The 16,032-nt window shown below is 36.8% G+C and overlaps 1 protein-coding gene across 1 annotated transcript in view; it reads right to left on the bottom strand.

The window, feature by feature from the left end:
- Positions 1 to 16,032, bottom strand: part of PLD1 (phospholipase D1) — a gene marked incomplete at its 5' end in the record, with an annotated part of 108,302 nt that overhangs the window by 21,577 nt on the left and 70,693 nt on the right. The window contains 2 exons of the mRNA XM_081085918.1: positions 9,003 to 9,052; positions 11,746 to 11,859. Of these exons, the coding sequence (XP_080942044.1) occupies positions 9,003 to 9,052; positions 11,746 to 11,859 (164 nt within the window). The remainder of the gene's footprint in view (positions 1 to 9,002; positions 9,053 to 11,745; positions 11,860 to 16,032) is intronic.

Here is a 16,032-nt window from a genome sequence, read left to right on the forward strand (position 1 = left end):
TTTTTTCTTTTATAAGAATCTAAAGCACTTTAATAGAACCAATGGAGCTCATATTCCATTTCCTGAAGTTTCCACATATTACTAATGTTTTCTATTTTACTGCTGATGCTATTCAGTGTTTCTATTACATATGGGTATCCTGGAAGAAGTTCTTTCACAGGTTGTATACAGATTCCTCCACTTGCAGATAACCGCCCGCCCCCCCCCCCCCCCAATGGGTGATCGTGCAGCTGTGTTTGCCAGGAGTTGATGTGCTGGTGTTCCAGTACATCGTGTGTGGGAGATACATTTCCAAGCAGTTTCATGTGAAGGAGATTTTTGCCAATAATTTTTTCGCCGTTGGTTACTGTCCTATTGGAAAGATGTTCTGTACAAAGCACGGCCTCCTACTTGAGCCAGAGAGAGGAGCATTTCCTCTCTGAAGCCCTTCAGGCCCATAAAATTCCTGGAAAATCTTCCCAATATAACGCCAAATATATTCTTTTACAAACATCTATTTAGTCCTCCATTTTGCCTAATGTTGCAGAGGTATGACACAGCTTTGTATCCCTAATCCTTGCATAGTACTAACAAAGTTGAATAAAAGGGTGAGGAGATGAATGGGTAAACAGGTGGCAGCTAGTATCTCATCTTTTGGTTTCTCTGTATCATCTACTTTCCTGCAGTTGGCTCATGCTCTAGAATCTAAAATTATAAGACATAAAGCAGCTTTTTAAAAGAATCATGGAGCAAATCGTATGCTAAAATAAACATTTCTGCAGTAAGTTCCCATAAAATATCCACATTGAGCAATAAAGTAGACCAGTGCTTCTCAGTGTGTGGAAAGACCACCTCTGGGGGGTCCAGTAAAAGCAGAATCCTGGGACCCTCCCCAGAGGTTCTGATTCAATAGAAATCTATAATTCAAGTGTCCTAGGGGATCTCATTCCTTGCAGGACACTGCCATAGAGCCTTGTCCTTTATAGATTGAAGATTAGTGTACACACTCAGAAAACAATACAGTATGACCATGGGAGATGCATTCTAGGGATGTGAGTCTGCTCAATATGAGGAAGCCTATTAGTATAATACACAATATTGATCAATCCAGGGAGAAGAATCTATGATTATCTCAACAGATGCTGAAAAATTTTTTGACACAATTCAGCACCCACTTTTTTCATTAATGAAGAACCATGAAAAAAATAGGAAATACCGAATACTTTATTAACATGCTTCAAAATATACAACATGAATTATATGTGTATATTATATATGTACATCTATGTATGTGTGTATATTTTACCTTGGAGGTATTAGCCAATGCATTTAAACAAAAGAAATCACATAAGAAGTAAAACCACGTCCCATTTATAGATAATATAATTGTATTTTTGGAGAATCAATGATAAAACTATCTCAAACAATAAAAGAATAAGCATGCTAGAATATAAATTAACATGTAGCTCCACACGCACAAACAATAACCAGTCAGAGGATATAATCATAGATAAAACCTCACAACAAAGGAGATAGAACACTTAAAGATAAGCTTAGAAATAAATGTGTAAAATTTTTATGAAGAAAAAATTTAAACACTATTGAAAGACAATAGTCTACTTTTGAACAAATGAAAAGACATCCCTTGTTCTGGGATAAATCAACTCAGTATTTAAAAAGTGCTAACTCTCTTTATATTTATAAATTTAATGTAATTTCAGTAGAGATAATAAAATTTTATGGAGCTAGAAAACCTGGTAAGATAGTTTATATGGAAAAAAATAAACATTCAAGGATGGTTATTAATAAAACTAGAAAAGAAAAGCAATGACAGAGCAGTAATCCTATTTGATATTAACACATCTACCAAGTCTATATAATTAACACAGTTCAGAACTGGCCCATAAATAGACAGCTGAACCTGAGAATGGAATAGAAAGTCCAGAAATAGATCCAAGTACATATGGGAGTTTTGCATATGTACATAAAGGCTGCATCTCAAATGACTAGGAAATAATCTATATATATAAAAGCCTAAGCAACCATCTGACTGCCTGACTGTCTGACTCTCGGACTGGTAGCTATGATGTGCACTGACCACCATGGGGCAGACACTCAACACAGGAGCAGAAACCATAGGCATGAAAACATGGAACAGACCGATGAGTCTCAGAGGGAAGGGGGGTAGGGGAAGGATGGGAAGAGATTAAATAAAGATCTTATATGCATACTAGAGGCCCAGTGCATGGATTCGTGCACTGGTGGGGTCCCTTGGCTTAGCCTGTGGGGATCGGCTGAAACCGGATCTCCAACATCCCCTGAGGGGTCTTGGATTGCAAGAGGGTGCAGGCCAGGCTGAGGGACCCTGCCAGTGCACGAGTAAAGGACTAGTTTTTACATAAAGGACGAGGACTTTTAAATAAAGGGTGCTAGTATGATTGCATCTGTATTTGAAAAAGATAATAATTATATTTTTACCTCACACCAATCACAAAAATAAACTCCAAATTGATCAGAGATAGAAATGAAAGCATATGGAACTATCTGGATGTTTTTGAAAATAAAATTTTCCATACAAGAAGAAAACAGAGTGAATTCCTGTATAACCTGAGTATAGGGAAGGCCTGCAACTGTCCAGAGGCAATAAAATATTAGATTGATAACGCTGACTCAATTTAAAAAAATACCAAAACACCACATTTTCATGATACAAAACACCACAAGCAAAATCAACGGACAAAATGACAAAGTGGGGAAAAGTGTATGTCACAGATGAAGAGTGGAGAGCCTAACATGAAAATAACTTAATAACTGAAGGAGTAAGATCAAAATCTTGATAGAAAAATGGGAAAAAGACGTGAATAGACAATTCACACATGTGAAAATATACATTGGAAAAGATTTCACCCTCCCTTATAATAATAGAAATGAAAATTGATACTGCACTGAGAAACCATTTCTTACCTATATGACTGGCAAGAAGAAGTGGGATAACACATTCTGTTGGCGAGACTGTTGAAGCAGGCTCTCTCATTCATTGGCGGTGAGAATGCAAATAGGCACAAACTGTTTGGAGGGAAATTTGGCAATATCTAACAAAATTACCTATTGACCCAGAAATGTCACTCTAGAAAGTTATCCTAAATTCCAACAAGGTTATTCATTGCATAATTGTAATAAAAAACCACTGAAAACAATCGAACTGGCCACACATAGGAAGGTGATTGCATTAACTGTGGAAGACCATGCTAAGGTTAAAAGCATGAAGATGTCGATGACTATGGAGTGACTTTCAGGATATATTGTTAAATGAAAAAGCAAAGTACATAAGAGAATAGGAGGTATGTTATTCTTATGAAATAGATTGGGAGAATAAGAAAGTACACATGTATCTCTCCATTTGTGCAAAAAGAAACAAAGCAAGAATAATCTAGGAATTGAAAAAATTGGTTACCCATAAAGGGTGGGTGGCAATAGGATGAAAAAGGTGGTTGGAGAAGAAAAAGAAAGTATAGGGAAGTGACACATCTCAGTTTGCTTTTTTAAATTTATGACTGTTTGAAGTATATTGCACACACTCAAAAAAAGTAAAGACACAGAATAAAACCTTAAAATGGAATACAAACCAAAGCAAACAAACCAACTGTATTTCAAATTAATAACATAATCCAAGCAAATTTTGAACATTAACTTTTGAGTATACGTATATCCTTAGGCTAAAGACAAAAAAAACTATAAACAAAACATTAAATTCTAGTGAGTAGATGTATTTCTCATACTAGCATGGGCTAGCAATTTAGAAACGATTTTCTGTGCATTCTGGGGCTGAGGAAATGGGTACATATACTGTAGGTAATAGGAGCCAGGCTTCTCACTATAAAAGAAAGGAATCCTTTGCTAGGGGATTAGAATTGGAGGTATCAGTATGGAGATGTGGAAATAGATAGATAGATCATTGATAGATGATAGATGATTGACAGAATACAAAGGGCCTAAAGCAGTAATAACCCAGTAGCAATGATCATATCTAGCACCCAGATTTTAGTTTCTAAATTCTATTTTCCACTGAAAGAACCCAGGTTCCTTGGAGAAATGACTGATTACAGGACTAGTTCTAGGAGTGCCAGTAAAAACAAACAAACAAACAAACAAACAAACAAACAAAACAAAGGCTGAAGGTGACATGTCAAAAGCCCCTTAAAGGCCAAACATATGTGATCTGAGCATCAAAAATTATGATCCATTGAATAAAGTAAGAATCCATAAATTCATACCAATATAAATATAAGAATGAATACATAAATGTCAAAGAAGGGAAAGCTCTCATTTTAGTAGAATTGTAACTAAGAAATTTAGAAAAAAGTAATAAATATAGAAGACATAAAGGAATTTGAAATTAGCATTTAGCAACTATCATAGTAATAATAATTGAATCATAATAGTAATAATTGATTCAGAAAAGACTCAATGCATGCTAAAACATTATTGAATGTCTGATGAAAAGCAAGATATCTACATAGTTTCAGAGTATTTTCCCACAAAATACTTATTAGTTACAAAGGGAAATTCAGTGATTTTATGTGGAGAAACCTGGCAGATACCACCTTCACTCAGTGGTCAAAGTTAATACAACTGGTAATGGGGCAAAGCAATACCGTGTTCCTCCTGGTACCGCCCGCGGGGAACAACATCACTTCTGCAATATCCCTGCTGAAAAGGCATAACCTGAATCTAATCATGAGGAAACAATAAATATACCCCCATTGGAGGCTACTCTACAAATTAACTAGTCTATATCCTTTAAAACTATCAGGAGACATACGTACTACTATTTGTAATACTTTAAACAACAAAATAAAATTAAAAAAAACAAAACAAACTATCGAGATCATAAAAGTCTCCCACCTTCCAAAAAGAAAAAGAAAAAAAGATTGAGGGATTATTTCAGGTTAAAGAAAAATAAAAATACATGGCAACCAAATGCAACACATGATTGTTGATTGAATCCTGGGTCAGAATAAAGCATCCCCACCCCTTGTAAAGGACATCAGTAAGACAGCTGGCAGAATTTCAGTAATGCCTACAGTAAGATAATAGTATGACATCAATGTTAATTTCATTGGTTTTGATAATTGACTTATAGCTGCTTTAAAATTGTCCTGCTTTTTTTTTTTTTGCTGTTTGTTTGTTTGTTTGTGTGTGTGTGTGTGTGTTTCTGAAAAAAACATGTATTTAGGGGTAAATGGGTATCATGGCTGCAACTTATTCCTACATGGCCCAGGAGAAAAATACTCACCTACCTATTAAGAGAGAATGATGAAGCAAAAAGGTAATATGTTACCATTTGGGAAATCAGAATAAAATATATATAGCAGTTCTAGAAACTGGAAGCCTAACATTATTTTAAAATATTTTTTTAAAGATTAGTGATACTGACTAGCTGTTAGCAGCCTGAAGGTTAAAGACCTAATAATTTGTAATTTTCGAAGGCACGGATTGGTGCCGACCCAAGCGAGGCTGGAGAGTATCAGTAACACATCAATTCTCTGGAGAGCCTCACGCCCACACAGTCCAACCTACATCCTTGACTATGAGATATTCTTATGAAGTGATAGAGACTTAACTTGCTTATGAACAATGTCTTCAAGAAGAACGCTAATGGTTAGTACCAGTAACAGGACCTAAAAGATAAGGGTTCCTCATTCAGAAAGTGAACATTTTGGGTGATTTCAAGTGTGGCCTGTCATATGCAGTGGGGCGCCCAGCTAGCAAGAAAAAGCAAGTTGAGAAACTATTTCAGCTGGTATTTCATTCTGTGAAGAAAACTAGTTACAAAGTTGGCGGTGTTCACCTGTGCTGTGAGGATGTACTGAGGAAACATGTGCCTTTTAAAGAAGATGAGAGAATGCCAGGAACGTATGCAAGCATGGATACGAAGCACTAGATGAAAACATATCAGGGAGGTTTCCAAGTTAAATAGGTATTTGGGAATCTCAAGGTTTATACAGACCCCTGGGACATATCTGCTATGAACATTGGTACACATACACCTTGAAAGATGAGGAAGTCAATACAATAAGCTTTCGATGTTTGTAAGGAAATTCTATGAAAGGACTTCAATTGTTGTTACAGGCTTTTGTTACTTCAAAAGTTGTAGCACTTGGTATCTGCACATTTTTAATCCTGATTGAATGCTTTCAGACCTTGTTGAATTATACTAAATTGAATGCTTAAATGTCACAATTCACAACAAGTATAAAAATGATAAAGAAATGCTTTAAATTAAACACTAAATCCCTGGAGATTGGCGTATTAGTTTATTATACACTAATAGCTGCTGGTTTTCTTTTCAGGAATTTTAACATATTCACAGTGGCAGTTTTGTTATTTTTAAAGAACTGAAACAGTAGACAGCTATAGTTCTCTATCCAATTAGAGATCAGCTGGTTCATGTATTTAAAGCCCACTACGCATTTACAAAAAACAAAGCCAACAATAGAACATTGTACCTCAAAAAGGGGCATTATGTAATTAATCTGTTCTTCCCTGTTTAGAATATGAACATTCCCCCCACTGAGATATCTGATTTTGACTTGTTCCCAGGGTACTTGGAAATCTTTTCATAAGAGGGCTTAACACTGAAATTACTTTTCTGTTAAAATCCAATTTTTCCCCTGAATAGGCAAAGGCAGGAAAAGGGTCCAGAGCCAAGGGAATGCTTTATAATAAGCTTGGGCCATTTTTATGGTTGAGAAATTAAACAAGCTTGTTCTGACTTTTTGTTCCCTTATAACCTCACTTTTGCATTTTACTAGCCATGGTCAACACTGAATGGCTCTCCTGGTTTTATCAGTGTATCTTTTAGACTAACTCATTCACTATCATCTTCATTTTGAGCCACTAAAAAATTGAATTTAGGGATAATACTCTGGTAAATCTTCTCTGACCTGGATGCAATTAGATACAACTTTGGAAAGTATTTATTATTGGTGATGTCAAAGATTGTTTCTAAAGTTTTTTAGACTGAGCAGACCATTAGTGAAAAATTATTGAACACTGAACACACACACTAAAAGTTTAATTCATTATTTTAAAGCTTCCAAATCATTTAAAATATCATGGGTCATAAAATGCAGTTTTTAAAGTATACAAATCAGTGTTTTTAAAAGTATATTTAGATGCTATGCAACTATCACCACCATCTAATCTTAAGACATTTTTATTACCCCCAAAAGAAACCATACTTATTAGGAGTCACTCTCCATTCTATTCTTTCCCCAGACCCTGGAAATGACTAATTTACTTTCCTGTCTGTTAAAATTTTTCATAAACAATGGAATTATAAAATATGTGGCCTTTGGCCTTTTGTGTCTGGTTTATTTTCACTTAGCATAATATTTTCAAGTTTCATGCATGTTGTAGCATGTACCAGTATATCCCTTTTTATATCTAAATAATATTCCATTGTATGGATAAACATATTTTCTCTCTACATTCATCAACTAATGGATATTGTGTTGCTTCCACTTTGGGACTATTATAAATAATGATGCTATAAACATTCAAGTACAAGTTTTTGTGTGGACATATGTTTTCCACTCTCTAGGGTATGTACTATGGGGCAGAATTGCTGGATTATATGGTAACTCTCTTTTCAATTTTTGAAGAATTATCAAACTGCTTCCCAAAGAGCTTGAACAGTTTTGAGTTCCCAACAGTAACGTGCCATATGAGGGTTCTAATATCTCCATATTCTTTCAATGACTTTTTTATTTTTTAAATTATAGCCATTCTGGTGGGTATGAAGTTGTATCTTGTAGTTTTTATTTGAATTTCCCTAATGACTAGTGATGTTGAGCATCTTTTCATGTGATTATTGACCATTCGTATATCTTCTTTGGAGAAATGTCTACTTAGATCCTTAGCCCATTTTATAAGTACTGCATGCTAACTGATTGCGCCAATGGAGCTCCACCTTAGCACATTTTAAAATTGAATTATTCTTTTTATTGTTGACTTCTAAATGTTCTTTATATATTCAGGATACCAATTCCTTACTAGATATATGCTTTACAAACATTTTCTTCCATAATGGACTCAGCAATGGTTGCTTGGATTGTACACCAAAAACAAAAACCAATAAAATAGATAAATTTCATCAAAAATAAACATTTTTTTTTGTTATAAAGGACATTATAAAAAAATGACAGAATGGTTTCTGATCAGAAATTGGTTATTAATCTTACTGATTATTTGCTTCACCTTTGCTGCTTTCAAGATTCTCTTTTTATCTTTGTCTTTCACTATTTTGATTATGATTGTTTTGGTGTAGATCTCTTTAAAGTCATCTTACTTAGATTTTGTTGAGCTTCTTGGATGTGTAGATTCATGTTTTGGGGGAAGTTTTCAGTTGTTATTTCTTTAAATATTCTATCTGCACTTTTTTCTCTTTCTTCTCCTTTTGGGACTCCCATTATGCTGGTGTGCTTCGTGATGTTTTACAGGTCCCTAAGGCTCTATACATTTTTCTCCATTATTTTTCTTTTCTGTCCCATCAGACTGAATACTCTCAATGAACCTATCATCAAGTTTGTTGATTCTTCTGCTTGCTCTGATCTACTACTGAGCCCCTCTAATGTGCATTTTATTTTGGTTATTATACTTTTCAACTTCAAAATTTATACAGGGATGGGAAAAAGTAGGTTTATAGTCGTGAGCACATGAAATGCAGAGTTTAGTCTTGTATTATTACTTTTGCTCCACCCTGTATGTCATTACTTCTTTTTCTATAAAAAGACTTTTATGGAAACATTTTAATTTAAAAATTCTCCTTTTCCATAGTCACTAATTGAGAAGATTTTGCTTTTATACTTCCTTTAGTTCTTTACACATCATTTCCTTTAGTTCTTTGAACATAGTTAAACTAGTTGTTTTAATGACTTTCAAACTGTCAGACAGGTCAAATTATGACAATTCTCAGAATTGCCAAACAGCCATGGAGAAAAAGAAAAGCAGTTACTTACGCTCTACTTTTAACTGTCCAAGGATGGAATTTTCTCCTCTGCACATGGTCCTAAAATATGTAAAGAAAGAAAATCATTATGGAGGTTGCAAAGGAACTAATCCCAATTTGCAGGATTTAGTCCTAATCCAGGTAAAACAGAACAAGTGCTTTTGAGAAAAGATGCTACATAGATTTTTTAAAAAATCTAAAACATGAAAACAATAACCACCACTTTTGTAATGCTACTGATGGAACAAGGTAGTTGTTTTGAGGTGGGTAAAAGGAAAAATCATAAAATTTATTTCAGAAAGATGTTATTTTTAAAAGATGGATTATGAATGAATTTTCCTTTTTAGGAAATGTGTTGACAGTGAAGATAAATTTAGAATGCCTCAGTAGATAAGAATACTTACACAATCACATTGCTTTCAGAGGTAAAAAGGGCAAAGTTTTAGCAGAATAATTTTATAATTAAAGAAACTATTATACTTGTGCTCTCTGTAAAGTTGGCAAACCCCTTAAAAGTGAAAAATATAGTCTCAAATAACTGACTATTAATGATTTTGTTTCTCAAGACTCTGATAACAGTCTATGAATTGTAAAGACTGACAAAACAAAAAATCCTATGCTTCATCTGCTTGCTTTATGAAAGTAATTAAAAATACAGCTATGCCTGGGAAATGCTGATATTATTAAAGATTATGCCAGCAAATAGAGATGTTTTGCAAAATAAAAGGTTATAGTTGTAGTTGCTGAACAAAAGCCAAGCATGTTATTTTATTCAGCTGGTTCAAACCCAAGAAATAATCACAAAAAATAATTACAATTGACAATATTCCAAAAATAACATTAGAATGGCAAATAAGGTGGTTAATAGCTGATTAAACATTATGTCAGGGCCTTAAATACTTGAAAAGCTTTGTTTGTCATGTTATAAATCAGATAATAGTAGAAATGGGCAAATCTTCAATCTGAGTGTATAGACCAAACCGCAGTGAAAGTTCTCTCATACTGTAACTAGGCAAAATTCCTCAAGAAGAGACAAACCAAAAAAAATCTTTACTTGAAACCCCAGCAGACAGACAGAAGCTTGAAAAGTCTGAATAAAATAAGAAGATTAATATATATATATATTTCCACCACAATGGGATACTCAAACTGTGCACAGAAGACCCTCAGATCCTACAGGGGGTTCCACTAAGAAGGGGGAACCAGTAGCAAGGCATCTAAGCCCCCACCCCTAATTTGATGAAGGCTCCAAACCCCTTTTTGCTCTATATACTGGGGGTTCTGTGAGGTCTCCTTTGTCCTCTATAAAAGGTTTGATTATAAAAGTGGTTGACTACAGGCGCTTTGGAAAATAAGGGCTATTGAAAGAAAAGACCCAGATTCTGTTCTTTGCTTTGTGTTATTAAAAGTGGGATCTTGAGTAGGATTCTTTTGTATCTCAGGTTACAGAGCGTATAGCTGGGACCTGGAGCCACGCCCAGGCTGTCCACTTGCCTCTTCACTCCTATTCTCTTTCCCAGCTACGTGACCCAGAGAGAAACCGCCTCTCCCCACCTGTCCACCAGCTAGTCCCCCTCAACCCTCTTCATGATGCTCCACTGGCCAAGGCTGAAGCCTCAAGTGCCTTTAAATATATATATATATATATATATATATATATATATATATATATATATATATATATATTTTATTGGTTTCAGAAAGGGAGAGGGAGAGAGAGAGATAGAAACATCAATGATGAGAGAGAATCATGGATTGGCTGCCTCCTGCACGCGCCCCACTGGTGATTGAGCCTGCAACCCAGGCATGTACCCTTGACCAGAATCGAGCCCAGGACCCTTCAGTCCGCAGGTCAACACTCCATTCACTGAGCCAAACCAGCCAGGACTCAAGTGTCTTTTTGAGCAGTGCCTATTCATTGCTTTTTAGAATATCAAGAATAGAACTGAACCACTTTCCCTATAATTTTAGCTAAAAGTGGTAGAGAAAAAGAATTAAAATTTCAGGAGCTAGGAAAGAACCTTCATGCATCTAGTAGAGACTATTATTACAACCTTGTTGAAGGATTTACTACCTAGAAAATCATAAACAAACTCGCACAAATCATAGCATTTTAAGCATTTTTTCTATATAACTGCAAAGAATATAGAAAATTCAGTAACTACTTGGTAGCTTTAACAATAATTTAAAAATCAATAGGTATATATATTTTTATACATATATTTTATATAATATATAAAGTCCTTGTCTCTATATGTATATTTATTATACATAAATATATATATACATATAAAATATTTGTGAATATAAAGGAGACTAATATTTTAGTTCTTTAGTATATATAAATATGTATATTATAAATGGAGACAATAACTCCATATATTTTATATTTTACATTATATTTATATGTAATATTTATTATACATTATTTTATATTTACAATAGTATACTATATATTTTATATATATTATAAATATTATATGTACATATATACTAGGCAACAAATATAAACGAGACTAGTATTTTAGTTTTTTTATACTTGCCATGTGTCATAGGCCTACCCTTTATGATTTTATGTTCTATTTGAATTTTACCAACTAGTAAACAGGCCAAAATTCAGAGTAAAAAAAGAAAAGTGTTCATTTGTTCAACACTCCACTGAATAGATGTGGACAAACATTTCCATTCCTTTCAGCAGCTTATGGGCATGGCTGATTGAAAGCTGAAAACAGACCACACTAGGATTCTGGCACCTGAAGTTGAAGTGCATTATCGCCTGGAGAGCGTTCCCTCCGCCCGTTTTAATGTCTCCTTCAAACCCTGGCAGAAGCGGTATCACAACATACACCCGGTATCTCCGGCCTTCCCTGCAAAAATCAGAGGCAGACAGATTCAACAACAACAAAAAGATACATACAGTAACAGTTTAAAATGCCAGCCAAGCCTCTCACATGGTTTTAGAGGCTGAGCCGATGGCTTCCTACAGTGCATTCTATCCCATCTCAAGGCTTCAGGGCTGCTTTTGGATTGGAGGCCAGAAGCTATTTTCCAGGCTAACAGTTCATAACAAACTGAAAAATAAGTGACCTTGGCAGTAAAGTGGGAATTGTACTCACAGCATAATCCTCCTAGTTCAAAATTCACTGCAAGAAAGCCTTGCTTGGATCCCATGGAAGGTGCGGGAGGGGGCGGGGGGTGGGGGGAGGAAGGGAGGAGAGAGACTATAACAAAATTTCCAAAAAGACTTTCATAATAATTTTATGTGTAACATGTTATATCTATAGTTATATCCTAGCTCAGAGACGGGCAAATAGGCATTCAGTTAATAGCTGTTGAGTAAATGATTTCCCATAGCTTAGATCTCTGGGGCAAAAGACATATTGGACCTATTTCCAACGATGCAGAAATCATCATTGTTTAGAAACTAACTCAGCTCTGAAAGCTCTGGTTTAGAGGCTAAATGTTTCCCTGGGTCCTTCAAGAATTCTGGGTGATTGATGATTTTAAATCCCCTGCATATATAACAGTATTTTTTGTCCCACTCTCCCAGATGATTAACGACAGCCTTTGAAAGAAATGCTGTTGGGTAGACTTAGCTACTCAGTGATGTCACAAATAGAGAAATGTGCGGCTCCTTACTTTGATCTACAGTCAGAAAGTCAGAACTTTGGAGAAGTGTGTTCAAACAGGTATTGCCCATTTGGAGGCAAAGTTGTTAAAGGTCTTTGTCTCCATTTGGAAGAGACACACGAAGAAGAGAAAGCCGGGAATGACTGTGGAACCCAATGTGGTTGGAGTCTCAGTTGCATGTCTCAGTGTCTATAGTCACACAAAGGTGCTGCTACTGCCTAACTTTCAAATCAGATCCTACTTAAACTTTTCATAATAATTTCTAACGTTCATTTCTCCTAAACAACTGCATTTTCTTTCATGTGAATATTATCACTCCTCTCTGAGGGGTCAGATTTCATTACTGATGTCTCTAAACGCCAATGTATGTAACAGAACATGTGGAAAGTGAAGTTCAGATAGAAGTGACAGCCAACAGGAGTCTGAAGGCTTAACTGGTGCTGAGAAACCAGGAATTTGGAATGGTTGTTGTAATGGCATGGACTAATCACTAGATGGCAAACATAGTTTGAGGTGGAAAATAAACCATTAACAAAACGTTAAACTGTTCAAGTTCTCTCTCTGATAAGGGTAAGAGGCTCACATCCCTAAATGGTGAGTAGGATAGTGGAAAAGAACAGAAAGAATACACAAGCTATTTCCCCAGAGACAGTATTGAAAAGTCCAAACCAATTAAACTGGGCACTAAAAACGGACACCATCAGGCTTCAACTGCCTTTCAGAATCAGTCTGATCTGCCCAGACCCACCGTCCCTTTGCTCAGGGGTGCACCACCCTACTAAGGAGGGCTGGCTCATCTGCTCCCTCCGTTTGGAATTCCCTTCTCCAGCTCTCAGAATGCCGCTTCTTCCAGGGCAGCTGAAAGGCTCCTTCCTTGGTCAAGCCATTCTGGATCTTCCAATCAAAGTAGGTTTGCTCCCGCCTCTGTGCTCCCATGGCACAAAGCCAGAACGTCTACTCACCCCTCTGGCCTTACAAAATAGTGACACATATGTCTACTGCCTAGGCCATGTGATAAACTCTTTTGAAATACAGGACGTATGTCCACATATCTTTCTACTAGAGGCCTGGTGCATGAATTCGTGCACCAGTGGGGTCCCTCGGCCTGGCCTGCAGGATCAGGCTGAAACCTGTTCTCCAACATCCCCTGAGGGGTCCCAGATTGCGAGAGGGTGAAGGCCAGGCCGAGGGACCTCACCAGCGCATGATCAGGGCCAGGGAGGGACATGAGAGGTTGGCCAGGCAGGGAGGGCTCCAGGGCGTGTCCAGTCCGTCTCACTCAGTCCCAATCAGCCAGACCCCAGCAGCAAGCTAACCTATCAGTCAGAGTGTCTGCCTCCTGGTGGTCAGTGCACATCATAGCGAGCAGTTGAGCATCCTTAGCATATCATTAGCTTTGATTGGTTGACCGGACGACCAGATGATTGGACACTTAGCATATTAGGCTTTTATTATATAGGATTTCTGGCAGTGTCCAGTAAAAGATACTGGCACACGGTATGCACTTGGCACTATTTTCTTGGAAAGATGAGGTCAGGCTGTAAGAATGTTTCTGAGGAATAAAGGTTAAGCTGAACAGGTCATTTTTCTTTAAATTACAGTACATTTACTTTAATTTTGTATAAATATATAGTTTGTCTTTTTAACCATTTTTAAGTGTACCATTCAGTGGTATGAATTACATTCATATGTTGTGCAACCATCATGATACTGTGAACCCTGAGAAAGAAGATACCTACTAAGACGGGCTCCTGTTGGCTAGCTTGGCTCAAATTGAAAAAATACAAACCCTAGCAGCCACTCCCGCACAGAGGCCTTTCACGGAAACTGCACTTCAGGGAGAAGCCTGCGCTAGACTGCCTGCCTGCACTGTTTTCTGCCCTCTGAGCCAGCCCTTATAAAGAATTTACTGAAATGCTATATCAAATAATAGGACTGAGGCTTTCCCCATCCAGTCAGAGATGCACAGCTCTGTCCAACCAGAGCAGCTCTATTCTGGCCAATCAGGACAGTGGCTTTGGACCAGTCAAACTGTCATGCAAACAAGGATTTAGACTCCTTATTTGCATGAGGACAGGCCAATCAGGTACCAGAGGCAGGACTTCTGTCTATATAAGCCAGCTCCTCTCTGGCTTCAAGAGCTCACTTTCCCTTTCCAAAGACTGAAGACTGCGTTTCCCGGCTGAGCTGAAACACTGAAGATGCCCTGGCAGAGGAAAGCAGAGCAGACTGGCGTAGCACAGAGCAGACAAAGCACAGTGGAGCAGACCAGTGCAGTGCAAAGCAGATGTGCAAAGAGCAGAGCAGAGCTGTGCGGCTGGAGAGGGCCTGGCCCTAAAGCCGCCTGGCCCCACGGCCACCTCATAGCCATGCTGCGTCACAACTGAGCTGTTCTATAACCTTGGTGTTTTCACAGCTGTACCGTGTCACAGTTGAGCTGTTTTGCACTGAATAGAGTTTCCTTCTCCACTGCACCCCAAATTGGAGATTTCTGTTAGTGTTGAATTAGTACCAATGACCATTGTTGACAATATCTACTTCCAAAACTTTCATGACCCCAAAAAGAAAATCTGGGATAATTAAGCAATAGCTCCACTATTTCCCCTCTCTGCAACTTCTGGTAACCTTTCTCTCTCTATGGATTTGACTATTCTAGGTATTTCATCTAAGTGGAATCATACAACATTTGTCCTTTTGTGTCTGACTTATTTCACTTAGCATAATGTCCGCAAGTTTCATTGATGTTGTAGCATGTGTTAAAATTTCCTTCCCTCTTATGGCTGAATAATATTCCATTGTATGTATAAACCACATTTTGTTTATCCAGTCATCTGTTTATAGGCACTTGGGTTGTTTCCACCTTTTGGATATTGTGAATAACGCTGCAATGAATGTTTGCATACAGTATCTGAGTCCCTGTTTTTCCTCATTTTGAGTATACACCCAGGAATGGCATTGCTGGGTCATACAGTTATCCTAAAGTGTCCTTTGATAGAAGATTGGATAAAGAAGATGTGGTACATATATACAATGGAATACTACTCAGCCATAAGGAAAGATGAAATACTGCCATTTGCGACAATGTGGATGTGTCTTGAGATTATCATGCCAAGGGAAATGTCAGAAAATGTCAAGAATCACATTTCATGTATATGTGGGAAATAAAACGGAAAACAACAAATGAACAAACAAGATAAACAAACAAATAAAAACTCATGGACACAGACAACAGTATGTAGTTACCAGAGGAAGGGGGGGTTAATAAAAGGTAAAGGGAATCAAATATATGGTGATGGACGAAGATTTGACTCTGGGTGGTGGGCACACAATGCAGTATACAGATAATGTATCATAGAATTGTACACCAATGCCATCCCAATAAATATGATTTAAAAATATAATTTGAAAAT

The sequence above is a fragment of the Myotis nattereri genome, assembly GCF_964212035.1.
Source record: "Myotis nattereri genome assembly, chromosome: 3".
Taxonomy (NCBI): Eukaryota; Metazoa; Chordata; class Mammalia; order Chiroptera; family Vespertilionidae; genus Myotis; species Myotis nattereri.